This window comes from Calypte anna, chromosome 7 (genome assembly GCF_003957555.1).
Source record: "Calypte anna isolate BGI_N300 chromosome 7, bCalAnn1_v1.p, whole genome shotgun sequence".
Classification (NCBI taxonomy): Eukaryota; Metazoa; Chordata; class Aves; order Apodiformes; family Trochilidae; genus Calypte; species Calypte anna.
The window spans coordinates 7564871-7592716 of NC_044253.1; the positions used below are offsets into that span (position 1 = coordinate 7564871).

General features: G+C 43.5%; 2 protein-coding genes across 2 annotated transcripts in view; one reads left to right on the forward strand and one right to left on the reverse strand.

The window, feature by feature from the left end:
- The first annotated feature begins 1526 nt into the window (after nucleotides 1-1526).
- LYPD1 (LY6/PLAUR domain containing 1) lies at nucleotides 1527-14162 on the forward strand. The gene is made up of 3 exons (XM_030454709.1): nucleotides 1527-1597; nucleotides 2623-2760; nucleotides 13893-14162. Exons 1-3 carry the CDS (start codon nucleotides 1546-1548, stop codon nucleotides 14126-14128), a joined length of 426 nt encoding a protein of 141 aa, XP_030310569.1. The 5' UTR covers nucleotides 1527-1545; the 3' UTR covers nucleotides 14129-14162.
- A 4-nt stretch (nucleotides 14163-14166) lies between these two features.
- GPR39 (G protein-coupled receptor 39) overlaps nucleotides 14167-27846 on the reverse strand; it is an 83743-nt gene continuing 70063 nt past the window's right edge. Inside the window, exon 2 of the mRNA XM_008494365.2 lies at nucleotides 14167-14992. Within this exon, the coding sequence (XP_008492587.2) occupies nucleotides 14508-14992 (485 nt within the window). The 3' untranslated portion in view covers nucleotides 14167-14507. The remainder of the gene's footprint in view (nucleotides 14993-27846) is intronic.

Below are 27846 nucleotides of genomic sequence, written 5' to 3' on the forward strand. Positions count from 1 at the left end.
CTTTTTTTTGACTTTTAAGAAATTTTCATTGAAACACCTTTCGTAAATAAAACTTCTCTTGACTATGCGTGTTTTAAGAAGGGGTTTTTGGAAGGGGTTGGTGTGAGGGAGGGTGAGCGCTGGCCGGAGCGGCTGGGCGGGAAAGGGCTCAAGCGGCGGGCAGCGAACGGATCCCGGTCCCTCCGCCTCCCCCTCCGCTCCCGGGGGGTGTTAAACTGCAATTTAAAGCTAAACTCGGGCTCTTCACTTGCAGACAAAGCTGTGAAACGAAGTGAAACACCTGCCTATCCGGGGTGAGGCGGGGGAGAAGAGTCACCCACCAGGCAGGGTTCAAAGGGGGCTAAAAGCAACGAAAGGCGAACCGGTCCGTGGCACCGCGGGGCTCCCCCTCATCCCGGCGGGCACTGACCGCTTCCCCTTCCCCGGCTTCCCCGGGGCCGCCCGCCTCAGTCCGCCCCGGTAACGGCTCCCGCCGCTCGGGCCCCGCCCCGCTAACGGCCGCCAACGGCTCCGCGTTGCTCGCTCCGTGCCCGCCGCCGCCTCATCCCGCCCCGCCGGCGGGGAGGCGTTAACGGCCGCCTGCGGGGGGCAGCGAGGTGCCGGCCCCCAGCCCGGGTCAGTGTCCGCGAAGGAGGCAGGCAGGGAGGGAGGGGTTGAACAGCGACACGCAGGGGCCCCACTCGCGTCCGCTCCCACTCTCTCTTTCCCTTTTTTTTGTTTGTTTTAACGCCTTCGCTTCCCTTCAGGGGCCTGAGGGGAGAGAACGGCGCCTGACAGAGTGAGGGGCCACGCGTGGGGCCGCGCCTCCCCTCAGCCCCGTCCCCGGGGGAAGGTGGCCGTTGCGGGGCGTTTGCGGGAGACGGGTGACGCCTGTCAGCGGGGTCATTCGCGCTATCCGGGGCTCGGCCTGAAATTCCCCCACAGGCGCGCTCCGGCAGCCACCTGTGGGGCTTCGGGATGGCGGAGAAACGGGTGGACCGAGACGAACTGCCGCCCGGGTACCCGTGCTTCGCTGCCGCCTCCAGGGAAGCTCGGGAGGGATGAGCGAGCTTCCCCGGTGGTCAAAGGGGTCGCGACAGGCCACCGCAGCACCGTGCGAGTTGGACGCCAAGTTAGCGGTCCGGTGCTGTGCGGGCTCCGAACGGCGTGAGGGGACAGGAGTGGGGGGGATCTTCTCCCTCGCTCAACTTTCCCCGTCTCCAAAGAGCGCTCGGTGAGGCAAGGTGCGGAGCGGCTGGCGGGGATCCCCGCCCCGCTCCGCCGGCATCACATGGTGCTGCGGGAGGGAGGGGGGGAGCCGCCCCCCAGCTCTCGCTTCTCGTACAGTTTTCTTCCAGTCACACCGCACAACTCCGGCGAGACTGGAGCGCGGCGCGGAGCTGGGCAAGGCGGGAGCCGGGCGGGCTCCGCCGCCCGCTCCCGAGGTGGCTTTCGGTAGCGGAGGCGGCGGGGAAGCCGCACAAGTACGCGGCGTGTCCGCTGCCTCCCTCCTTCTGATGCCCCTTCGCGACTGCACGCCAGCCCGGCGGCCGCGGCTCCGGGAGGATGCGGCTCTTCCTCCTCGCTGCAACTTTCTGGGGATTCTGCCTAGCTTCAGGTAAAACGTTCCGCGGCAGCTTCCTTGAAGGAGCCTCCGGCGAGCCCGGGCTGCCTGGCGCTGCCCGCAGCCACCGCGGGGAGGCTTCCTTCTCTACCAGCCCCTCGACGGAGCTGGCGCTGAACAGGAATGGGGCAGCGGAACCCGCCGTCTTGCCCGCGGCCCGGAGAGCTTCCCGCCGCCGGCGGAGAGGGCGCATCCCAGCCCCTTGCCCTCGGCGGGGGCAAAGCGAAGCGTGCACCTCACGCATCGCTCGGCATCGGACTCGGTGGATGTCGCCTGCTGACCAGAACCGCCTGGCCCAGGCGGTGGGTTAGCGGTCAGCTCCTGCGGGGAGCATATTCGGTTCCGCCTCCGCAGCTCTCAGCCCAGAGGAGCCGGGGGTTGGGGTCCCTGCTGAGGGACGAGGGGCTCGCTGCTCCCCGACGGGGATCCCGGAGCGGCCTGGCAAAGGGCTTGGAGGAGCGGCAGCGGGCGAACAGTGGGGAGAACCTTGTTTGCATGATAAAGGAGGGTGGTGGAGGATGCTCCGCAGCTGTAATTGTGTACGGCAAAATAGTAATTAAATCATTTGTAATTAATTAGTAGCTAAGTAAACACGTCGGCATAGATAAGAGCCGAAGCACATCTATTAGCCGGGTTGTTTTCCTCGAAGCGCGGGTAGTTTTCAGCCCGCTACGCTGAGGGCAGCCCCGCCGCCCGTGCCCCGCCGCCTGCTGGCGGCAGCGTCCCCAGCGCCACGCCCCGGGAGGCAAGGCCGGAGCGGCGGTACGGCCCCATGTCCGCCCCCGAACCCCCGCGGAAAGGATCCCGCTCCTGAACTAAGCGCGGGGCACATAGGGCATAGCCTCAGCTGAGGTGGCGATGTGTCTTTTTTACGGCATTTTTATGGAAATCGTACTTCTGCTGAGAAGCTAAGAAGAGCAGAATGTGATAAGGGAAAATAAGGATGATTTCTGGCATGTTTATTAAAAAACATATATATACTGTTATTATTAGCCTGAGCAAAATTCTATCTGTTCCAGGTTTCAGCTTGCAAATACAGTGCTACCAGTGTGAGGAGTTCCAGCTAAACAATGACTGCTCTGCTCCAGAGTTCATCGTGAATTGTACGGTGAATGTGCAAGATATGTGTCAGAAAGAAGTAATGGAAAAAAGTTTTGGTAAGAATTTGGTAATTCTCATTGTGTTGTATGGAGTTTGTTGGTTTTTGGCTCCACCTATTCACAGTCTTCAGCTAGAGATGAAACTGGTATTCTTTCAAAGGGGCCAGATCCAATTTCTTACACTGCTGAGTGACTTTCCAGCTCAATAAAGTTAATCATTTTTCCTTTAAAACTGGTGTAAAAACCAAAGGATGCAAGCCAAATGCTGATAAAGCTGTTAATACACAGTCTTATGGGTCTCAGATTTAGTTTCCCAGCCCTGGGAAATTAATAACAACAAGTTAGTTTAATCTCATTACAGTTAATTACATGGGCTTTTTCCCCAAGAGATGGAAGAGCGTTAAATTAGTTATTCCCTCCTTTCTTCTATTTACTCTAGCAATTCATATATTCTGAAGGTTCATCTTAAGGGAAGGAAAGTATAGTCATATTTGCTTTCATCCCTAAAAGAAAACAACAAGCAAAAAGGAGAGAGGGATAAAAAAGAACATTTTTGGGGGGAGTTTGTAGGGAAAAGGAGGACACAAATTAATATATATTTGCCATGCTAATTTTCTAAATCTAAGGGGGCTTTTCCCAAACTGTAATTAATATTGAGTTAGAATATTTAGAGATGATTGTGTTCAAGAGGAATCTAGCTGTGATTCTGCTTCTCATCTTTACTGTCTTTTGAGCTGTAGTATAAACTGGTTTTTTAATTCAGCATCATGGAAGGCATTTGAAATTTAGAGTGAACAGTCTCGGGTCTTAAACCACCACGTTGCTTCATAGCCATCCCTGTGAGTAGAAGACTACAGCTTCCTTAGGGACTTCAGGGCTGGGTGGGATGGCAAGGAAATGTGTTTGTGGGAGTTGGAGTTCATGTGTCCTCCAGCTCTTGCTGCAGACACCAGGCTGTTAAAACACCAGGCTTTAAAAAGAGCAAGATCAGAGAACCTCACTGGTGTGCCTCCAGGTAGCAGTGACCTCTGTACCCAGTGGTGGGCTTAAGAAGTCCAAGTTGGGACTTCAGAATCCTGATTTAAGGGGAAGCTGCTGATTTAAGGGGGTTGTGCAACATGCAACTTGAGTGCTTTAGAGCATGGTGTTTGCTGATGTAAAGGGCTGTTATGCTGTTGATTTGTATCAAGCTCTAGTGTGTCCTACTGATTCCAGTGGCAGCAGGATCACTGTCTACCTAGCAAATGTGTGCAGACTCTGTCTTGCACAGTAATGTTGATTCTTTGCATTAGAAACCTTGTCATTAGGATTTTAGTGTTTATGAATCAGCTAGCTCCACTTGTGCTGGTAGTTTTAGATCACTTTAGGCATCCTAGAAAAATAGTAAGAAAAGAAAAAGCTCTGTAGTATAGAGAAAGAAGCTGTATGTTTAAAGGAAGATCAACCTCTTTCAAGCTATGTATTGTTGGATTATTTTATTTCAAGTTTACTTGCAAAGGGTGGTAGGGTTGGGACATAGTTATGGCTTGCAAGGTGCTGTTAAAATCTGGGTAACTCTCAGTGAGTTGTTCCAAGGTTTTGCACGTCATAGTTTCTAAAGTACTTTTAGTAGGTTTGAATGGATGCTGTGGCTGTGTGAAGGGCTATCAACAACATACTATATAGAAACAGACAAAAAAACCCCATCTGTTCTCATTTAGATGATTGTTTGGTCTTGCTCATTTGCTGTTTTCCATTTTAAATATCTTCCCTGGTTCCTTCCTATCTTCCTCTCAACATAATCTCACAGTGAATTAGCCTTGCAGAAACATATCTGTCATTGTCCCTTCAGGTGAAGCATTCCTTCAGTGTTTTCAGTCAAGTAAACAGATTAAAGTGCAACTCTTCTGGGCTTGCACACGTGTGTGCACACCCCTGTGGGTATGTTAGGAGACAGCCACTTGTGCACTGTGGGGTGGTCAGTCGTGCATCTGTTCTCAAACTGGCAGGCAAGGCTGCAATCTGGTCAGTGTGGCTGTGGCACATTGAAAATGCAAATTGGAACTGTGAATAGATTTTAGACATACATTGATGTATAACTTGTCCTTACTCCTGTGAAGAAATAGGTTTGCAGTGCTGTAAATAAGAAGGTCTTAAACCACCCTGAAGTTTCTTTTTTTCTCTTTGCTGTGCAATTTTATATTGTCTTTGAGCAGAGTCTTAGATTTTCCCTTTAGGAGCTAACTAGCATGCTGTGCATAGCAGGTACTGCTGTTTTATTTAATTTACTTCTGTAAATGCAGTTCTTACTTATTTTAAGCTTAGAGACTGTACATTTCAAGTGTTGAATAAATTTAAATTTTTAACCTAGCTATTTCAAAATGAGTGAAATTTACATTGCAAGCTTAGTTTCTCTGTTATCCTGACTCAATTCTAGAGAGGACTGGTTGTAAAACAGAGATGATTCAGTTCATCTTCCTTTATTGTTTTTTTTTCTAATTGATATTTTAATGTGTGTAATATAAATGCCTTATTCTCTCAAGTTTTATTTAATACTTCATTCCATTTCTACCAGCATTTTTCATAATTTGATTATTTTGCTTGTTGCTTATCACAGAAAGCTGAAATATTTCAAATATTGATTTTACTTTATAATAGACTTGAGTTTGAGTTTTTAACCCAGAATATGAAAGATGTGAATTTGCATTTATTTGACAGCACAACCTCATAATTAGAGTTTTTCCTCTTGACTAGATACAGTCAAAGGAGTATAATTTAATTTATATAGACTAAGCCTTTTTTGTCCTTAATAAAATACAGCTGTGTCGGGGAGCAAAATGTTACAAGTTCTCTTAAACCTTATTTAAAAGTTAAATGCAATATTTTCAGATAAAGTTCACAGTCTGAATCAGTAACCTATTGATGTAGTCACCTTCCTTTGCAGTATGCATAAATCTGGGTATTTGCTTTGCTATCTAGGGGGTCACTGCCTTACAGCCTGTGCAGTGTGTGCAGTGACAGTGCCATGGTTCAACTGCAGTTCCTTATTAAAGGTCCTACCAACAACACAGCAAAGAGCTGCAAACCTGTGCAGCTTTTTGCATTTGCATTGCAAATAACTCCTTATTCCTGATCATAGTTAAACAAACCACTTCAGTCACTGTGAAATCAGGGTTAGCTCTTTAAATGTCATTTTGTTGTCTCAGAATATTATGTCAATTTCTGGAGACGATTTTAGGAAGTACTTCTCATCTTCAGGTGAAAAATAACTGCAGCAGAGGCACATTCCTAACCCAGAACTTAGGAAGTGGCTGTTACTGTGGCAGCCTCTGATGTGAGTAGCTAAGAAGATAGGTACTAGTCACTAATACTTGGAATTAGATTGACAGGAATGTTACCCAGCTGTTTGTAGTATAAACTAGAAATCTGCTCCATTTCACAACTGAAAATTAATTGAGAATGGAGCAGTATGTAAGCATGTATCTGATTAAGTAATTATAATTCTGCCTCCCCTGCAAACATGTGCTTTACTGTGGCAGCTGATATTGCAGTTGAACTTTGGGGATCTGTCAGTGCACAGAACTGGAGACCTTGTCCAGTAAATGACAATATATTTTTCTTTCTTTAAGCAGAGTTGTAGTTAAAAATTTTCCTAGCCCAAGTTCTACGCAGTTATGTTAGAAGTCTGTTCCAGTGGGGAGATCCAGATGGACAGGACAGTATCTTGCCTGCAATGTAAAAATCTTGCAAATGAATTTATTACTTTACTTTTTAAAGAAAAATACAAATACTTCCTTCCATTAGAGATAGGAGTGGTGAGAATGAGCAGTGGCTGAAAACTAAGCAAAGTGAATTTTTGTCCCACAGAAATTAACATAAGGGATACATTTCTAGTGCATTCTTCACTTGGATGAGCAGATGTTTGAAAACTCTGTTATATGTTTGACAGAGGATCAAAGTTCTTGCTTATAAGAATTCCACTTCCAGATACTTTGTGGAAATACCCACTGCAGATTCCCCTCTCCCACTTGCCTCTCCTTCCCATCTCTGAACTTTTAACTTAGAAATGTCAGAGCTCCTTTGTTTCTAGAATATCTGTAGGAACAAAGAAATCTTGCAGTACATTGGGATCAGATGAAGCATCTTGATGAGTGTATGTGGATGCTTTCATATAAATATCATGGTAAACATACTGCTAATGAAGTTTACCCTTTACTGAAGTTAAGAGCTATCTGAGCATTAAGGCTGATCTAAAACCTACTTAAAACAAAATGAAACTTGCAATGTGAATAGATCAGGAAGGAATAAAGTGTGAAAAGATGAGACAATCAGCCCAGAAAGGTAGCCAGTGTCAATTCCTCAGAACTCACTGGAAGTTCCCCTGCCTGTGTGTATATTTTGAACAGTACATCTTGTGTTCTAATGCAGTTGTGAACAGACTTTCATGAACTTACTTTTGCAAGGAAGCAAAAACAATCTACAGTGGCAAAGTGTCAGTCTATAGAAAACTGTTTATGAATTTTTCTTTGCAAGTAAATTGAGAAACAACCTCATTATTTCCATTAATCTGCAATAAGAAACTTATCCATTGGTTTATCAATGTTGTTTTGGTATAATATAGTGGGGTTTTTTTTACATAATAGAATCCTGCATTGTAACTAAAGCAATTACTGTATTGCTTAAAAGTAGTGCATGGGAACATCATGAGCAAGATCTTTATTTCACTGAACTAGATTTTTTATTTATTTATTGAACTCTCCTCAGTATTAGTTTCCCAGTCATTTGTGTGATAAGTTGGCCTACAGTAAATTCTTGTGATTATTACTTTTACTTTTATTTTATTTAATTGCTTTACTATGTTTCTGCCATGATTAAGGTAGTTTTTTTATGTTATTTTATTTCTCAGGCTTGTATGAAAGGCAGACAATGAATTTTGTGAGGATACAGTGCCTATAGCCTGGGGTTCTCTTAAACCTCCTTTGAGTTTCCTACTGCATTTCACACACAAAGTCTTTCCCAAAATTTCTTGTGGCCTGACCCTGTCACTCATCTGTGCTCTGAGTGACCTGATCAAAGCATTGGGAAGTGTCTTTTAATTAGTCCAAAATGTTGTCATTTCACTTTTTCCTTTGTAGTCTAGATATTTCTTTTTGAAAACTTGATATAGCCTATTTTGCCACATTACCAATGAGTCTTTGAATGTGGAAAAAGTAATATAAAGACCAGGTGAATTCTGCTTTGAAGTTGAACAGGCTGCAAAACTGTAAGCATGAAAATAGCTAAAGACATAAAAACTGAATGGATTTCAAAGGTACTGGCATGCAAGTGTAAATATGTGAGACATTCCAATGAAACTGGCAGAGACAGTAACTAGGAGGATGCAACAAGTAAAATTATTTGTGGATATTTATGAGTAGCATAATAACATTGATAAAGGTGGAAGGACTGTGGCTTCCCTGTTCATTTCAGAAGATGAGGATTGACAAGAAAATGCTCATACAGGATTTTGAAAATTGAGTCTAAGTTCACCTTTCTTGCTAGAAGATAAAGTAAATTTAGATCCTGATGGCCGGGGCCATCTTGATCTTGATACTTGAACAGATCTTGATACTGTTATAGCAGGAAAGCACAGAGGATGAAAAGCTATGAGCCAGCTTTATTCAAAAAGTCTGTGCTTTAGTGCTTGCCTGTAAATCTACAATGGTGGGCAAAGAATTTAATAAGGACAGTAGAAAACAAAAGAATTAGATATGCAGGTGAAAGTGAAGATTTGACTTCTGGTTTGCAGTCTCCTGCAGCTTTAAAAAGTATTGAATATTACCATCATTTGCAGGAGAACTTAACTTTCTCAGCCTATGTGTTTTTAAGCAGTTTAATGCCTTGCTTCTGCTTTGTGATGCTGCAAGCAGTGACAGACTATTTTGTGCTGTTATTTTTGACAATACATTTTTGAGTCATATTTCCAGTACCAGAATTAGAAAGCATGACTTGGAAAGAGAGATCGTGGTAATCCAAACCCCTGTCATCTGTAGGTCAACATTTGTCCAGCTTTCTTCTAATCTAAAGGAGCTGAGCAGAGAAATTCTAACAAAGTCTTAATGGCATTAAAACTTGTCTTGATCTGCCTGCTAACTTTGAGTTACGTATGATAGGAAACTTTTCTACATGCCTGAAGCTCTGATGCTGTTTATGCTCCCAACAACTGCTGGGGGATGCCTTGTTCCTGGACCCTCGCTGGGCACAGTTTTCCAGGCATGCTGATGCAGCAGGTGTGCTTAGAGGCCCTGCACAAGATTTTCCTTGAGCAGTATTTGTGGAAGGAGTTGCAGAAGACTCATCTGACTTTAGCTATGCTTAGAAAATTGTATATGTACAAAACATTGTAGCAAAAACTTTCTTTACAAATAAGGAGTGTGAGTCCTAGCCTGCAAAAAAGAGCATTTGGCTTGGGAAAGTTAACCTTGGGCAAAGAAACATTGTCTACTGGATCAGACTCAAAATTACAGTTTTGTGGCCATGAGGCAGCAGTGTTCTGGGGTGAAGCAGGGGCCTGGGGGTCCTGTTGAGGTGTGCAACCACCACAAGTGGTTTCAGGGTGGCTGGGTAATAGAGTGGGACAGTGACAGACTGTTTTGGAAATTGATCATTGATCTCCCAGGTGGTATCCTAGTTGCCCGTTTTAGCTTTGGACACTGTGTGTGTTTTGCTGAGGGACAGCCTTGAGTCAAGTACAGGTGCAAACTAAAGTTGCACACTGATAGGATTAGGGCTGGCACTTAAGTTTTGGAGGCACACTTAACACTTCCTCTTTTTTGTCTGTACCTCCTGTAATGGAAGAATCAGAGGTGCCTTATAAGACCATTTCCAAGCAGTACAAGAAAAAGCTTGGATTTTTTGGTGCCTTCTGCATACACACAGTGTAAGAAGCAGGTGTGTCGTCACCTTTTTTTTTTTGTTGTTGTTGTTGTCTTAGTAATAAATTAAACTGTTGTTCAAGCAAACATGCACTAAGTTCTGCAGACAGGGTAAGTGTATTTGAATAAATTGTATCACTTTTGAATTTGAATAAGTATCATTAATTGCTTGTTGCTGGTAGAAGTGAATACATCTCCAAGTGGCCAAAACATTGCCAGGGTGCAATAGACTGTGGGGAGGGAAAAAGAAAGCATTTGTAGCAGATGTATTTTGAAGGAGAAGGTGTGAAATATTGCAGTATCTCAGATATTCTGGTCTTGTGCAATCCTCTGCCTTCTTAAAAGTACTTGAACTACATCCTCAGCCACGTTCACAAACCCTGAAGCCAAAATGGAGGAAAATCATTTAGTTAATATCAAGTCCTTCATAGTAAACGAGTGCCTCACCCACTTTGCTATTAGGGGGTTGTTGAATCTGTGAAAAAGGATGAGTTATTCAGTACTCATCCATTAAGAGACTGTGCTGTAAATACATTAATAGCATATTAGGAAATGTACAAATTGAGCAGTAGTGTAAACTTTTGAGGGTAAATAACTGGGAGTGACCCCATCCTTGTAGAAGCAGAGTGTAAAACATGAAGCCTCCTAGCCAGCAGCTCAGAGTACTCAGATGATTGCTCCCAGAAAGGTTTGCTATTTTATTCCTAGGTGGTGGTGTTATGTATCAAGCTGATTGCTCAAGAAGAATATTGGGTAATTAGCAGCTCTGTCTGTGGTATGAGTCTTATGAGGCAGATAACCACTTTGAGGAACTGTCTGCAGTTCAGCCTGCTTGTGGCAAATGATTCAGGAAGATCTCAGAAATAGTTCCAGAGCTGGCTCAACAGTGCAATAAACCACTGCAAGAGAGGAGTCTGAGGAGACATCCTTTAGATATTAAAAGCAATTATTCTCAAGAGATAATCCTGAATGGATTCTCTGATGTCCCTTCTGGACTCAGTGGATGAGCTTCAGTAACTGGGGTACATCAACCTGTGTCTTGGAGCAAACAGAGTGGTGTCCATGACATTAAACCATGGAATTCAGTTGTCCTAATTTATTTCCTACCACAATTAAACTGAAATCACAGAAAGATAGGAAGAAGGTGTAAGAATATTTTTCTGCCTTTCATGAATCATACTATTTAAAGCTTTTTCACACTCATGGTTAAAGGAAAAAAAAAATGATGTTATCACTGAAGTATTGAAAATGTCACTCCTGTAATGCTAACATTCTCTTTTTCCATCAATCCTCTATGCCTGTTTTCATTGTATCTGTAGCATTAGAGAAAAAGCACAGCCTTTCTTTGCAGATTTAGTCCATACCTGATGCTTGATAAACAGCATAGTTAGTGTATGATGGCAGCTGATTTGAAAGCTCAAATTAATCTTTCAGTACCTAAAACAAAAAAGAAAACCCAAAGAACTTGGATGTGAAGGGCATGTCTCTAGCCAAGTAGCTGTTAAAAACCTGATAGAAGAGCTGGCTTTTTTTTTTTTTTTTACTGCATAAAGAATTAAAATTTAGATTACTAGAGCTGAGAATGGGAATAAACAGACTCCTTGGAGTGGAATTTCCTATTCTAAGATGCATTTACAGAAAAGCCACAGGAGAAGCATTACAATGGGATTTCCCTACTGGGTAAATTATTCTATTTAGGCATGAACATGGTCCATCTGCATGTGGAACTTAAGAGTTGTAAAAGTTTGTCTTGTGCAGGAATAGCGTGTTTTGACTTTACAAGGAGCTCAAGATTATGCTGTGGAATTTATCCTGGAGAAGAGAGCAGTTGTAAACACAAGGAGTTAAGCTGCAGGACTTTTCTGGGGGGGGTCCTTTGGGGGGTTTTTTTTTTGGTTTTGGTTTGGGGTTTTTTTGTTTTTTGTTTGTTTGTTTTGGGAGGTTTTTTGTTTTTTTGTTGTTGTTGTTGTTGGGGTTTTTTTGTTGTTGGGTTTGTGGGGGGTTTTTTTTGGTTGTTTGTTTTGTTTTTTTTTTCCTAAGGAAAGGCCTCCTAGAGTTGCCTGGTGAAAACCATGCCTCAGAGGGCATTATCTAATTGGTCACAGCACTGAACACTTCTGGTCTGCTAGTATAAAGGTAGATTGCAAAGTACATCATATTTCAGGGACCTAATCTCATAAATCACTTGTTCAAATTGTGAACAGGGCTCTGCAGGAATCCTATGAAAGGGAAATGGCAGGAGGAGAGGGTTCTGTGGAACAGGAGAACAGGAAATCTGCCAATGTCAAAAGCTTTTTCGAGGTTTGGTCTTTGAGGGAAAGTGGAGATTCACTGCTGTGTGTAGGGAAGAGCTTGATGGTGGGTGTGGCTGCAGGGAGGGAATCTGTGATGAGCAGACATGGGAACAATCCACAGTGCCTAGGTCCATTTTATACAGGATTCCTTTCTCAAGAGAGAAGGGGAAATAAAAAAGATAATCATAGCCACAGGAAGGGTCATGCCCGCCTCAGCTCTTGAAAGACTGCAGGAGGAATGAGAACAAAGCCTCAGGTCTTTGTGGGGAAACATCAGCTGAGTTTTCAGGTTGTAAACTGATCAGTGGCAGCACAGTTGAGGCTCCTTGACAGCAGTGGTTTGTCAACAGGGACAGAGCTCTCTGCTCTTTGCAAAGTGTAGAAATAAAGATTGTGCTGCTTGATCTGTGTGCCTGTACTGCTACAGCCAGGACACCCTGTAGCTCCTTTGCCTTCTTGAGAAAAGGCTTTACCTGCTGTGTGGATTGATGGAAGCTCACTGGAGACAGAGGAAGATTTAACAGTGACTTGAGGGCTTCTCTTCAAAAGACAGATAGCCCTAAAGCATGTTTGAGAGTTTAGATTTACAGGGGGAAACCACAAAACCAGGAAACCCCTGCAAAGTTGGGATGGCAGCAATTTAGTGACACTATAAAACAATCTTTTTTATTAAAATTCTCAGTAGACAGGAAATCCTTCTTTCTAAGCATAACTGAAGCAGTGTCTTGCTGCTCTACGCAACCCTTAGTAGCACACTGTACCGTGTAGGTGCTCTAGTGCTTATTTCTGAAGTCCCTGGGGACTCAGCAAATCTCTGCAGGTACTGCAAGATCAGTACCTACTGGTCATATTCCTGCTTTGTTCCAGCCAAAAAAATGTCTTCATCACTGTATATTTAAAACATTATGGGACTGTGCTACAGGATACAGAGACTCTGTTCTCCAAGGCAGTTCTGCTCCCATGCCCTTCAGAAGAAAGAAAACACTCAAGAACCCATATTAAAAATTATTTTATTATCCTTAGAAATATTTACCTATTTTTGTAACTTCAAGACAATACAAGAAAAACTCCATCATCTGTATGTTTAAAGTCTACGTTTGTTGCTTGTTTTTTGTTTTTTTCAATTCCATTTATCACATGCAGAAAATTTTTAATGAGAGGTAGAACTGAGGTCACAACCATCTTCCACTGTGGCAGGGGAAAATGCAACTATGGATTTTAAAGCCTATAGAAACCATTTTTAAATAACAGCTATGTGCATCAGAATGTACTTTTTCCAGTTAAAAACAGTTTGAGAAATTAGAAACTTAATTAGCTTATTAATTAAAATTAGATTAAATTAAATTACATTTTTAAAAGGGAGACTTTCAATTCAGGCCACTGCTTTACAAATGGGGTTTCTTGCTGAAGGTATTAAGCTTCAAAGAAAGCAAGAACTGGAATTACCTGGAAAAGTACTTCTATTTTTTTTCTTTAAATAATAAAAGAAGGAGGGGAAGATGAAAGGTTTGCTGATAGTCATTCTCCTTTTACTCTTGGTTACTCGTCTGTGTGTGGCAAGTGAACAAGAAAAGGAAAAAAAAATGCTAAAGATAAACTAAGGGCATAAGAAACTGTAATTACTTATACACCTTAAACAACTCCAGTGTTCAACAACAGAAACAAAAGTAATTTTCTAACTAATTGCATTTCATTTGCAGCTATTCAAATATCTTATTCCAGAAGATGGTGAATTCTGGTTATAAAATGCATCACTTGATATACATAATATAAAGTAAATTTCTAATATTTTTTTGTTCCAACCAGAATCAAAAGAAAAATCCAAAGCAGGGTGACTGTGTGCAGAGCTGTTTGCCATGTCACAGCCAAGGTGTGTCTGGCTTGATCACCAGCATTGCTTTGGAGATGTAAACTGGTTTCACAGGAGTTTCCAAGCACCAATGGTGTTGTGCAGCAGAGCTGTGCTTGTATCAACCTAAGCAGCCTTTGCTCTGTGTCACAGGGATCATGTATCGCAAGTCCTGCGCCTCCTCAGCTGCCTGTCTGATCGCCTCTGCTGGCTACCAGTCCTTCTGCTCTCCAGGGAAGGTGAACTCTGTTTGCATCAGCTGCTGCAACACTCCACTCTGCAACGGACCCCGGCCAAAAAAGAGGGGGAATTCTGGTGTGGTGCCAAGGGCACACCTGGTAACCACTGTTCTGCTCCTTAAATTGGCTCTTTTGTTTGCATTTTGCTAAACTTCAAGCAAGTTGGGTTGTTTTGGGTTTTTTTTGTCCTGACACAGTTTGTTCTTTCTCCTCCTTTCTTCAAAGACACTGCAACTATTTTCTGTTTGTTTCCAAATCCCTGTCAACAGCAAGGGAAGTTCTGTGGTTGTGGGGAGAAGGGGGGTGGGGGGTGGGCAATATTTTTGGCAGCTAATGAGTTCAGTTAGCAGATTAGTTTTCCAGTGAGCACTTAACAATCCCAGCATCAGGATATGGAACTCCTGCTCTGTTTGTGTAATTGGAAACAAATCCATCCACGTTACTCCTTTTAAGATGTAGTTGGTTCCTCAGTCCTTTTAATTTCCATGTTTTGAAGTTCATTGCTAATCATTAACTTTGCCTTATGAAGTCACACTCGACGCTCACCAAGGCTGTTTTGTGCTTCTGAGCTGGGCTCCGCTGGTTCAAGACCCGGTTTCTGCCGACTGCAGTCAGGCTTGGTCTCCTTTGGAAAAGTCCTTAAGGAAACTTTGTTACTGCCCCTTGTAGAAGACTTGTGCCTCGATGACATGAAGAGCAGCGGCTGCAGAGACCGTCTGCTTCTTGCTCTGGAGCTGAGGTTGGCTCTGAGGAACTTCTCCTTGTTGGCATGTTGTATGGTCAGGCGGCAGCAGAGGACCTGCAGGAACACGCTGCGGAACTGCCGAGAGGAGATGTTGTACAGGAGGGGGTTCACCACTGAGCTGAGGTAAAAGAAGATGTCAGCAATGGGAAGAAGAGTGATGTATGCTCTGAAATAGGAGACAGTCCAGTCCTGCTTTGGTTTTGCAGCAGCCATGATCCTTCGGACCTGGTTTGGCATCCAGCAGACTGCCAGAGTTGCAACGATCAGTCCTGCAAAGAGAAAGAGGAATAAAGTGTGCATACATGGGGGAAAGAAAAAACATAAAATAATACCAATTCTGCACTTACTTGTTAGGAAATAGTACAAATTTTTCAATGTTTTGCTTGACAGCTTTTTCTGCCAGTAACATTTTTTTGTCTGTTTTTAATAACTGTTGCAAGGTCATTGAAGCACACGCTCTGACAGAAGACTACATAGTGCTTGGATGGTGTTTCTTTGTACCTATTGTCATTCAGAGTGTTCTTTCATTGATATCTGTATCTTTGGAAAGAATGCATTTTTATTTTGGTTTGTGTTCTTACATTTCTTATGTCTTTCCCTTGACTTAGAAAATAAACTATAAACCTATATAGAATCTATAGCCATATTAGATCAGGCAATACCCAGAAGAGATCAGATTCTTGTTTGTACTTTACCAAAAAAAAGAAAATATGCATAATAATATATTTTGTGTTATTTTTGGTAAATTTCCTCTTAAAGAAGATATTTTTAAGTAAAATATGTATGAATCTTTTTATGGTAATTAAGATATGTTGGGCTTTCTTAAAAATCAAATTCCAGTGGAATTAAATGATGAATGTAAATGAGAAAACTCAGTCTTAGTCATGAAAGTGTAAGCAGTTTCAGATTATAAATTATGCTTAAAAATGTGGTGATATCTGACCATTTGTATTTATATGTAAATATAAATACATGTTGCTGCATCACTAATGGCATTAAAAAGGGGGTGACTTATGTGTTGGGTGTCTGAAAATTCTGCCCCTGTGGGCTGGTGATCACTGGGGCTGCAGCGGTGGGGGCTGCAGCAGCCCTGAGGAACCAATGGGTGAACTGGATCAGGTTCTGGTCCCAGTCAGGAGCCAGGGAAGGGCACTCAGCTCCTCATGGGCAGCCACTGCTTCTGGTGCAGCTAAGCGCTGGAAATGCTGACATCTCACATGGAACAGCAGGTACAGAAAATCCTCTCTGTGCTCCCCTCAGAAAGCATTAATTCTGGAACACAATGCAGCCACCACTTTACTGTTTCCTCTGTTTTTCTCTCCACAGGAAATGTGCCTGAGGTGAGCACCTCAAGGGAGCAGAAGCTGCAGGTTGGCTTCCCTGCTGCAGAGGTACAGAACAGCAGAATCTCCTGAGGGGGCACATTTTTCAGTTCCAGTAGATAGTTGTTATTTGGTAATCTCCTCCCAGCTCTGGCTTCCTTCCTCAGTGGAAGCACAGAAATGTTTGTTTGAATTCTTACCTGTCCAGGCTGAGAGTGCCCCCACTGAACAGCTCACTGTAGGAATGCAATTCTGAAATTGTGCACACTGACTTTTTTTCATGCTAGGAAAATGGTATTTCATTGGAGGGAAGACATGAGTGTTACAGGGAAAGGCATCAGAAAAGGGAAGAAAGATATTTTTTAATATAACTTTGAAACTGCCTAGGGTTTAAATAGAGTATGTCCAAGTGCTTCCCACCAACCCTTCCCCCCAAGCAAAAAAAAAAAAGTTATGAAACCATATTTTTTAAAAAAATAGTAATTGTGTTAATAAAAGCTATAATTACTTAAATTATCTTGCTGAATAAGCTACCCAATAAAAGCTGTCTTTTTGGTAATTTTCTTCTGTAATCACTTAAGGTCACAATGATTTCAGTAGGATGGAGAAGCAGCAAATCCTAAACTTCAGGCACTGGATGAAAAGCCCTGGGAGGCTGCTCCGAGTAGACAAAACCTGTGCTGTTTTCTGCTCTTCACCAGCCCTATCTCCTCAGCCACACTCTCTACATTCTCACTCTCATCCCTACCAATCCCATTCCCCTTTGCTTGGCTGCCCTACTATTCCCCTCCCTTCTTGCTTTATTTTTCAGTAGCTGGTTTGTCTCTACCCAAATCTGATCTGAAGTTTGTATTAGTCCTGCAGATTTTCCAACCTTCAGTGCTTCCTTCTCTGCTGTCAGCATAACAGCTCCAGGGACTGTGGTCCTGGCATGGCCCAACAGAAAATAAGGAGCCCTGAGCAGTGAGTTGTGTCAGGCTTACACGAAGGCAGCCAAAGGATGCTACTGCTCTGCTGTGGCTTTTCCCCCTCTGCAGCATAAACCCAAAGACTACAAACCCAGATCTACAATCTCCTTGTCAAATTTTACCAGATGATCTCTTTCAAGGGAAAAGAAAACAAGCTCTCTGATGCAGGTTTGTTTTTTTTTTTTTTTCCTTGGTTACAAACAGGATACTTCATCATGCTGATTAATAGTTTCCTAAATTATGAATGCTGCTATGAAGAACAAACAATGTGTGCGTTCAGTTATAAAGCTCCAATGCACTGCCTTAAGATGGCTGATTTTTTTTTTTTTTTTTTTTTTTATGTATCTGAATTCTTTGCCATTGACCTTTCTTCTTAGTTGAAACTGTCAAATGCTTAAGATGCCCCTTCTGTTCTCCTAACACATTTGTTCTGGCCAACTATTTTGTTGTGTGCACAGCAAATGAAGAAAAGAGCTGTTTATTGCCCTTGCAGAGTGTGGTGAGGTGTCTGTAAAACTGGTGCTTTGCAGGGATGAGTAATTGTTCGTTTTTACACTTTGGGGAAAAAAAGAATGTTGCTTCATTCAGAGGAGATGCACCATGTAAATAAACAGGCTGACAATTTCACAATATTTTTTCCAACTGTTCACACTTGACTTGGAGGTATGAAGTAAACTGAAGTGCATCAGAAGAAAAGCTTTATGTTCAGACCTTTGCACATTAAATACTTTGACTGAGCTGATGCTGCTGTGAGTTTGAACTCCCATGCAGGCTGCAGAAGGTGCTTAAACAACATTGTATCAGTTTGAACATGAACTGAAGTGCATGGGACACCACTACAGATGCATTTTTCCCTAAAGCTTGCTGCCTGCTAGAAATTCACCTTCACATTTCATCTCATACCCAACTTTCCACTCCTCCTTATTAAAGTGAAAAAAAATTAGTAGCTCTATTTTTTTTTTTCCATTTTCCTGACTACTGTGCTGAAGTGACACACTAGATGAGAGCAGAGATTTATCTTTCAGGGAGTAATGATGTTTATAAACAAATTAATGGTGTGATCCAGCCACCTTCATCACTGGTGCTTGAAATTTTCAGCACATGTTTGAACCACTGGGTATAATCATCACAAGTGTATTAGCCCATGCCAACAGAAGCCAGGAGAGTGTTATCAGTGTTATCTAGTTGACTGTGTAAGGGAATACATCTCAACCTTTAAGCAAGTGTTTGAGTTTATAATTAACATTAAGGTAGATATTTCAAGGTAACAAAAAGAAGGAAAAAAATTTTAAAAAAGAGAATTAAAAGATCCTTGAATAAAACAATTTTTAATAGTTAAGCCATAAGCCAACTAAAAAATAGTCTGCCCAGAACAGTAATTGCCACTATTTTAATTGGGGAAAAAAAACCCAAACAACTAACACCCCAAACCTCTTTAAAGCATACAAATTTAACAATGATTTAAATTCGGGAACTGTAATTGTAACTTTCCAAAAGTGGATCTTAGAGTATTAATTCTTAATATGTGACAAAGGATCTTTTATGTAGTAAAATCAACCTAGCATTTAAGTGCCAATAATATAAATATGCATTGCTGGCACAGAGCAGGAGTTTGGCAGTCATCTGTCCCTTAGTAATACTTTATTACTCAGAACATTCCTCTGGGCCATAGGGGACTGAATTAAATTCATTATGAACTTTATTGGGAAGGATTTGATGCACATGCAAATGTCTGGCAGAGCAGAGAGGGCTTCCTTCCCCACCCTTCTAGATTCTCCTTGTTCTTCTACTTGATAGATTTCCATCTTTTTTCTGCACCTGAGGAATTAAGTCTGTCCAACAGTTCCCCTCTCTCCTGGCTGTGCCAGCTGTCCCACAAAACTTGTAATTGTCTACAAAATGGTACTTGTCATGGGGAGATGCCAGCAACCAGCTTTATTTGGCTGCCACAGGCCATTAGCCCAGGCTGTGGCTGTGCCCAGGCCACTTAACCCAGCCCGCTCTGGTCCCTCAAGGCCTGATGAGCTCTGCTGCCTCTCCTCATAGCCTGAGCAGCCTTAAACCTGAAGCTTTGCTTTTCTGTGGGTTCATAACAGGCACAAAGGTCCTCAACATCTGCTTGGAACTGACATTTCAATGGCAATTGTCAGCGGAACAGCAGTACCTGGGCACTGAGGGATGAGCCAAGTGCAGGCAGCCATGCAGTTGGGTCAGGGTGAGGCTTGTTTCATGTTCATTTCACATCTGTATCCTTGGCCCAACTGTATCCCAAGGCATAACATGGCATTACTGACCTGTGCCTTGGAGTCTTGCAGCCGTGCAGCAGAGGTACCCACTCGTTATTAAGGTACCTATTGTAAAGCAATATTAATCATGAGGAAACCACTTGCTCCCCCTTTGATTCTGCTACAAACAGATTTGAAAAACCAAGTGAAACAGGGCACAAAAAAAATCTTGCTTTTCATTAGAAATAGGGACATCAGTCGTTAGCTTATTCTCTTTCTAGCTTTTAAGAAAAAAGCCAGAAACCAGAGTTTTCAGTCACTGGGATGACCTTCCCAGCCACGGATCAATGCAGTGCTGTTTACCAGCCTGTGCAGCTGCTCTGCGTCTCCACCACTGCAGTTGTCTGCACGTGAGAAGTCAGCTACCTTCTGCTTATTGTCTGCTGACAATTGCCATTTAAATGTCAGTTTACAAACAGCTGTTACTGTCATTGCTGCCAGTCTGACTTGTAAGTGCAGCAAAGGAACCAACCAGAGTGATCCCAAAGGGCTGCTGGCAGCAGCAGCAATGCAGACTCCTCTTCCTCAGCAAAGTTGAAGTGAGGAAGATTGGAGCATCTCAAGGAGGTCACTGCTCTGCAGCCTTAAGAGCTCCCTACCAGAGTTTCCTCTGGCAGGCAAGAGCTTGGAGAGGCTCCTGTGGTCTACCCGCAGCTGGGTAGAATTTCAGATCCAAGCTTTCAGGTTTTAAACAGCTTCTGGGGAGTCTCTGGTGTTCCAGCCACTCCCCAGATCAACATTTGCCTCACTCAGACCCCTCTCCATCTCTCCCCAGCAGCAGCTCTCTGTTGATAAGCAGAACCACATGTGGAGAAAGGAACATACCTTTTACTTCTCCCTGTCTGGTTATTGCCCATCCCTTCACCTCCCTCATGTCTATGGTCAGCAGGTTTAAAAGCAAGACTGAGAGAGGAACAGCATTTTCAGTGGTTCAGTGGAACTCAGTGTTTCTGCCTAACTACCAGTGCTGGGATCACCACATAAATGGTCCCTAGAGCATAAATTGAGTTAAAATATATTTCTAGATACCAATAAAGTCTTGTTACACCCAATGCAATCATCCCTGCATCCTTTTTGTGCAGCCTGCCTTCATTGTCCAGCTGTGAAACCAGACTTATTGGTGGCTAAAAATCTAGAATAAGGATAAAAAGGCAATGGGACAGATCAGAAGGAGAATCCTTCAGACACAGTGAAGTGGCCAAACTCTACTTGTTTCTTGGAACAAATGCCCAAAGATGAGGCCCAAATAGGCCACTGTCTTTGTGGTATTGGAGTACCCATAAATAAAGTTCCAGCTGCCACACAGATGCTGACAGTGTGCCTCATATAGCACAGCCATGAGATAACCCCTGGGTGCCCCACAGATCTGGAAGTGTCCCCCTGTTCAGCATTCACAGCATCAGTTCTTAGATCCACAGCTGAACTCTGATCAAAGTCTTGTCCATTAGTCCTGCACCCCAGGCTCTGCCTCCATTCCTTTTTTTACTTACTGAGTTCCCACAGGAAGCACCCCCGAGCAATTGGTCTTTAAAAGAAGAAGTGGTGGATTTGCTGTCCCTTTCACTAGTGACAGGTAAATTCACATTTCCCCAAAAATCAATCACTCAATCCTGCATTCAGTATCATAACCATCAACAGGGGGCTGGCTGGAACAAGGGCTGCAGTGTGCTCCATGGCCAGGGTAAAGCACCTGATGAACTTTAAAATGGAAAAAGAGTAATAATGTAAACCCCCCTTTTCCTCCTCACCCACATGCAAGTTCCTTCTGCTGAAGGACAAACACTACAGTAATGATAAGCACATATTGATGTATGTTGAGGTGAATATAAAAATGTATTAACCCGAGAGATAAATATTGATACTGCTTTGTCTGTGTCAATATTTAGTTCAGGGGACAATAAGTTTTGATATTCACAAACAAGTCGATAGCTGCATTTCTACACACATTTTGTAGAAGCTCAAATTATTCAACAGCTCCATTCCTCTTACCTTCAACTTTCAGAACCAGAGATTTGCCTTTCAAGAACTCTCTTCTCTGGCAGGAGGGAGGCAATCAGTAACTATCCCTGCCCAGGCAGTGGCTACAGGGAGAAGACACAGCCAGTGTAGCTCTCCCAGCCACGGCTCACAGTGGGATCTGAGAGGGGCCCTGGGGTGGCTGCTAAGTGTGCAGCCTCTGCAGAGAGGAGGAGTTTCCCCATGGCTGCACATCAGCAGCTCACTGCTTTTTGGGCTGCAGAAGCCCCCCCTGTGCAGCCTGCACACACGGGGCTTCCACTGGCAAAGAAAAATTGAGATAAATCCAGCATTGCTCCCGCCTGTGCTGGTTCTGCAGGGATAACGAGGACAAAGGAGGCAGCAAGAATATTTTTGTCACCTGCATGAGCAGGCAAATCTCCAAGTGCTCACAGAGGCTCTGGCAAACACACCACAGCTCTCCTCAGGATGTGTTTGGATGGAACAGAAGTCAGTCATAAAAGTTATCTTTGTAAATACCACTGGAAGGATTAAGCATATGGCCTGTGACAAACATTTGAAAACCAGCTCCACCTACATCTGATCCTGTCAACAGCTTCCAGCAATTAAAAAAAAATAAAAAACAAAACAATGGACTTGCAATTCCAATAGCCTGCAAAGAGGTTTGGGTCCATGAGTGCTCATGATGCTCCTCCTGGCCTCAAGGGTGCCGTGCAATGAGGCTGCACCTCATCAGTGAGCACAGTGGGGTGATAGGACAGAGCTGTCCCAAAAAGTGTAGAGATAAATGAAGGGCACTTGGAAGAACCAGTTTGCCTCTTGGTGCAATAAATGACCCAAACCTGCAAGGTTTTAATAAATATGTTCTATTGCACATAAAGTCTCCTTTCTTCCAGCTAAAGACACCATGAATGGTCTTGCTAACTCACAAAAGCAAAAGGATTCTTGCATTCTCCACACACACAGCCACTCTCTCAGAACAGCAACGTGTTCAAGTGTGGGGCAGCACAGAATTTGGCTTTTTCTTTTTAAAGGCTTCCATAGATCATGACTTGTCAGCCCTGCTGAGAAGAATTAAGTGTTGACCACCCTTGGCATCAGCAAACCGTCTGCAGCTGCTCTTGATACTTCATTTCACAGGTGACTACATGCCAGTGAATCATCAGAAAGACCCAGAAGATGTTAGCGGAATTTGAAGTGTTCATCTTCTCACTTGGACTGGGCTACATTTTCCTCCTCTCAAATACCCTTGGGAGTGCTACAAGATCACTGAGACCAAATTGGCTCATCAGAGGTTTGGGCACAGTGTTGTGTCATTGGGTCAAATCAATGCCACAGCAGAACAACAGCACAGCCACAGCTCTTCCAGCTGAAACCCCTGCATCACCCAACAGTTTGCTCAGTCCAGATCCTCCCTGCTCTGCTCCATGCATTGCTTCTTGACTGGCTAGGTGGTTGGATTCAAGGGTCTTTTGAAGTCCCTTCCAAAACCTACCATGATTCTATGACTGGCAACAAAGAGCTGCTCTAGGCTAGAGGCAGCACAGCAATCTTGTGTCAGCTCTGTGGTGGCAAATGCTGAGGCAAATTTTGTGTTTCCAGCACCCCAATTTCTAATAGAAACTAATGCTGAAGGAGCCCACCCAGAAAAATACCTGCACTTGTTTGCAAAGTGATGATGCTTCAGTCTCCATTGCAGTTAAGTCCCCTGCAACTGACAGACTTCATGTCAGCTTGAGAAACATTCCTGTTAAACAAGGAGATTTTGAGAGATTTACAAGGAGCTGAACAAAAGTTTCAGGTCTGTGTAACATTGATCCATCCAGCTGGGACTTACAGGGCACTGCACTAAAATCTTTCCTGACTCTGCAGCATTAAAACATCCCAGCTCCTGGGGACCCCATCACACACTTCTCAAGCAATGGCAAACAGAGCTCTTAAGAGGAATGAGCTCATTTTGCTTTGCACTGTTACTTAACAGCCCTCAGCCATTAGGCAGAGTGATCCCAAATCCATCAGAAGTTGCCAGGGTGGATATGCATGAGATAATTAGTGAGGACACAAGCTTAGCAGTTTTACTTCTTAGCAATTTAAAGCACCTGGCAATTATCTTCAGTTCTTAGAAGGGTCACGTTTTGCTTCTCAAATATTTTTAAATACTGCCATTTCACACTGCAAACACTAGAAAAAGCTAAAAATACTCCAGGAAGTTTCATGGCATAACTATCATGCATAACACGAGCAGCCTTTTTGCAGATCAGTGGTTAAAGTCATGATATGCTTTTAAAAACCATTCATGGTCAACACCTTACCAGGGGAAATCCCAGTCACCTGAGTACCTTGTACTGGGTTTGCATGGCAAGGTTTTGGGGTGGGAGAAGGGGGGCAAGGGCTGCCTTCTGTCAGAAGCTGCTTGAAGCATCCCCCATGTCTGACAGAGCCACTGCCACCTGACTCCAAATCAGCCCAACCCCTGGACAAGGCTGAGAACTTTTTTATGAAGGGGGAAAGAAAAAAACCCTGCACAACTGCAGCTGGAGAGAGGAGTGAGAACATGTGAAACAGCTCTGCAGGCTGTGCCCCTGCAGCCCACGGAGCAGATAATCCACCCGTGGCTCCTGGAAGTTAATGGTGGAGCAGACAGCTCATGGGAGCCTCTGGAGGAGCCCACACTGGAACAGAGGCTGAAGGAGACAGAGACCCCATGGGAAGCATGTGCTGGAGCAGGCTCCTGTTGCAGTCCAAAACGTACTGCCTCAGGCTCCTAGCAGGACCTGTGGAGAGGGGATCCCACACTGGAGTAGGTTTTCTGGCAAGACTTGTGACCCCATGGATGTCCCACATCAGAGTAGCCCCTTCCTGGAGGACTGCACTCTGGGGAAGAGACCTGTGCTGGAGGGAGCAGTTTTTGCAGAACTGGAGCCTGTGGGAAGGACTCAGCAGTGGAGAAGTTTGTGGAAGATTGTCTCCTGTGGGAGGTACCCCACGCTGAAACACGGGAAGAGTGTGGAGTCCTGCCCATGAGAAGGAAGAAGCAGAAGCAATGTGGGATGAATCCCTGTGCTGCTGTGAGGAAAGAGGTAAAGGGAATTGAGACTGAGATCAAGGCTGTGAAGAAAGGAGGGAGGAGTGGGGAAGGAAGGTGTTTTAATATCTGGGGTTTATTTCTCATTATCCTACTCTCATTTGATTGGTAATAATTGAATTTATTTTCTCTGAGTCTGTGTTACCCATGATGGTAACTGCTGAGCAGCCTCCCTGCCCTTCCCCATGAGCCTCCTGTTATATTTTGTCTCTGTGTCCAGCTAAGGAGAGGAGTGACAGAGCAGCTTTGGTGTGCACCTGCTGTCCAGCCAGGGTCAAACCACCACATACTTAAAATTATTGAGGAAGTAACACATTTACAGGCACTTCAGTGAAAGCAGCACCTTTGAAAATCTTCCCCCTGGAAGTTCCTGCCTTTAAGGGTCATTTATTTCTTCTCTTCATTATGTTAAAAGTTGTACTTCAAATACAAGTTTATCTTGCTCTTTGGCTTTAATGTTCCCATCTCAAACTTAATCCTCATGTCCCTCATCATCCAGCTATAATTCAATCTTAAATGTGCACAGCTTTACACAGAAATGATGGTTTAGTCTGTGATGCTGTAAGTGGATAACTGTTTCCAAAGGGGTGCTGGGACATGGCAAGCCCATCAGATCACTGTGCCAGCACCCCCAGGGCTCTCCTGGGGACCAAGCAAGGTGGTCACAGCCAAGGCTGCCACGAGGGAGAAAAGCAAATAGCAGAATTTCATATTCTCCTCTGTTCTCTTTGGTGCTTTCCCTCCCAGAGGTGGGTAAACAGCCATGAAATCATTACACCTCACAGTAAATACCAACCTGGCATTTGAGGCAGTGGTTGGCTGTTTCACACAGGTGCCCACCTCATCCAATTTATCAATAAAAGCTACAAAATCCAGCATCTACTCTTGAGTCATTCCTTTCTCTTCACAACAACAATTCACCAGTAAAAACATCAAAGATATTTTAAATCAGGGCTAATTTGGCAAAAAGAAGATCAAGACTATTGTGGCAATGTGCCTACACTCAGCACCAGGAGACACAGCATGGGAAAATAAATATTTTAAAATTACTGTTTTTTAGAAATTTTAACATTCCTGCTGTCAGAAAAGATATGCTTATTGGAAACTGTTATTTCTGCATTAAGAAACTATTTTTAAAAAACACTAATTTGGTCACAAATATGGAGAAGGGAACAGGCTTGGTTTTTCTTGATGCTTCTTTCTTGCAAAACAAATTCTTACCAAGGTTGCTTTGATTTTTCTCTTAGAAAGAGTGAAGAATTGTTTTCTTTCTCTATTGGCAAAACAATGGAGAAAATACATCTTCCACATAAATCTCATTTAAATTCTGCATTCTAACTAGCAAATACAATTTGGAATTGAGAGGTTTTTTGTTTTTACATTACAAAGTCAGTCGTTGCAACATTAAAGAGCTCATATATTGCAATTCAACAAGAGAAATCATTGAACAATCAACTGCAGAATACAAATACAGAAAGACAATATATTAGCTCAGCAGATAACATAAAATACTTATGAGCTCCTCTAGAAACACAAACTGGAGCAAAACATTATGTGGAACTGATTACCATAGGGGAATCAGCAAAGCTCTTCCTAAATAAGAAAGATATTATCAATCTCCAAGTCAGACTTTTGTACAAAAAACCTCAAATGAAGGAAACTTGCTGATTCTGTAGCAAATTTGGAACTACTGATGCACAAATGGTAGCAAGATCATGCATGCCAGCTGCTTTAAAAAAAAAATGCAATTGGAGTTTATGGTCAGTAGCCTGAGCAAAAAGAGAAACCAAAGAAAAATTGCTATAAAAATTACAAGCAGTTATCCAAATTCTGCACCAGAACCTACAGGAGGAAGCAGGATCCAGGGAAGGGAATAGCAGAAATGCACCGAGGTAGCAGATGTAGGAGCAGTGGGATGGAGATTGGCACCTCAGTGGCTGAGCTTTGGGATTGAGGGCCAATTCTGTTCTTTGTCCCTGAGGAAGGTGACTGTCACTCCAGTAAGATACAGGTGCCTCAGTTTCCCTTGGTGGGAGGAAAAAGAGGTTGAGCTACATTGGGTCAAACCTTTTGTTTCTTCTACCACCCTGATTTACAACCTGGCCACAAGAGTTTTGTGAGCCCCCTCAGAATATTTCTGGAGTTAATCCCCCCTGTGCTTGCCTTGCCTCTGCACCTCTGCTGTTGTAGCACAGAGCTGTCTGTATTTTCTGGTGTGGGTGAGCCTGTCTCCATCAGCAGGTATCAGGTATCTTTGTTTCTGCTGAAGGCCAGGCAGGTGATGCTGCAGGGTACAATGTGGTGTAAGAGACTGGGAGTGGGTGGGAAGGGGGCTCAAACAGGTCCCACCCCAAACCAGCACATGGGAGCCACTAGTCCCCAGGACCTAATCCTAAAATAAAATCACCTATACAAATATTTGTTTTTACCTACTACAAGCTTAGCATGGGCAGGTGAAGGGTTGTCTGAAGGACTCACATTTTAAAGACACTGCCAGCCTGCTCCTCCTGGCAACAGAGAGCCTGGAACTGCTCTGAGCATTTTCCTCTCTGGGAGAAAACATTAAACAAATGCAGGCAAAATGGAAGCTGAAGTTTCATACATCTTCAGAACCAATTTGTTGTAAGGTTTAAGGAAGATCATAATCTACACAGAGAGCGAGGAAGGCTTTCTGGCCTGGAAACAGTGTTGTGAGAAATGAAATGAGGTATTTCAGGGCAACAGGAATTATTTTTTGGAAAGGGTGAGGAGAGGAGAATCTTGGATTCAGCCCCCCCAGCACAGCCACAGCAATCCCCACCTTGCAGGTGAATGAAAGCCAAATTCTAGTCTGGCTCTATTTCTTCCAAGAAACAGTAAGAAATCTGTGCTATTCCTGCCTGGTTTTCATGTTAATGGGAGAACCATAAGTATCTACTCCACAGCAAGGTTTAAACTGGGCTTAACCTTTGACAGTTTGGATCAGAGTCTTGGGTAGTAGTGAAGCTGCTCAAAAATCACATTAAGGAAATTGTTCTGGCCAAACCCAACTTGTTTGCAGCTTCTTGCTCAGAAGGGCATTGAAGGAGCAGTAGTATTTCCATTTCAGCAAAGTCTCTTCTCTGCTAACACCTGAATCTCCCTTTATTTACACTTCAGAGCTGCCCAGAGATTCATAATGAGTGCAAACATGTCAAAACCTCCCTTTCTCAAACCTTTTCAAGGAATATATATCAAGATAAAGAGTCCTCCTCCCCCCTGCCACAACCTTGTCAGCAGCCTAATTCAGAGTCTGGGAGACTCCAAGTCTGCCCATCTCAGGTGAGAAGGTGAATATGTGCTCTGTGAAATGACATTCAAATAAACACCTGAACATGGATTTGCAGGAGTGCAGGCACAGTTTGGATTGGGAGCCTTGTGCCTGGGCTCTGCTATTTGCACTTTGCCTTCAGAGAGCTGCTGGGGACTTGGAAAATGTCTGAGCTGGTTGGCACACAGCAATAGCTC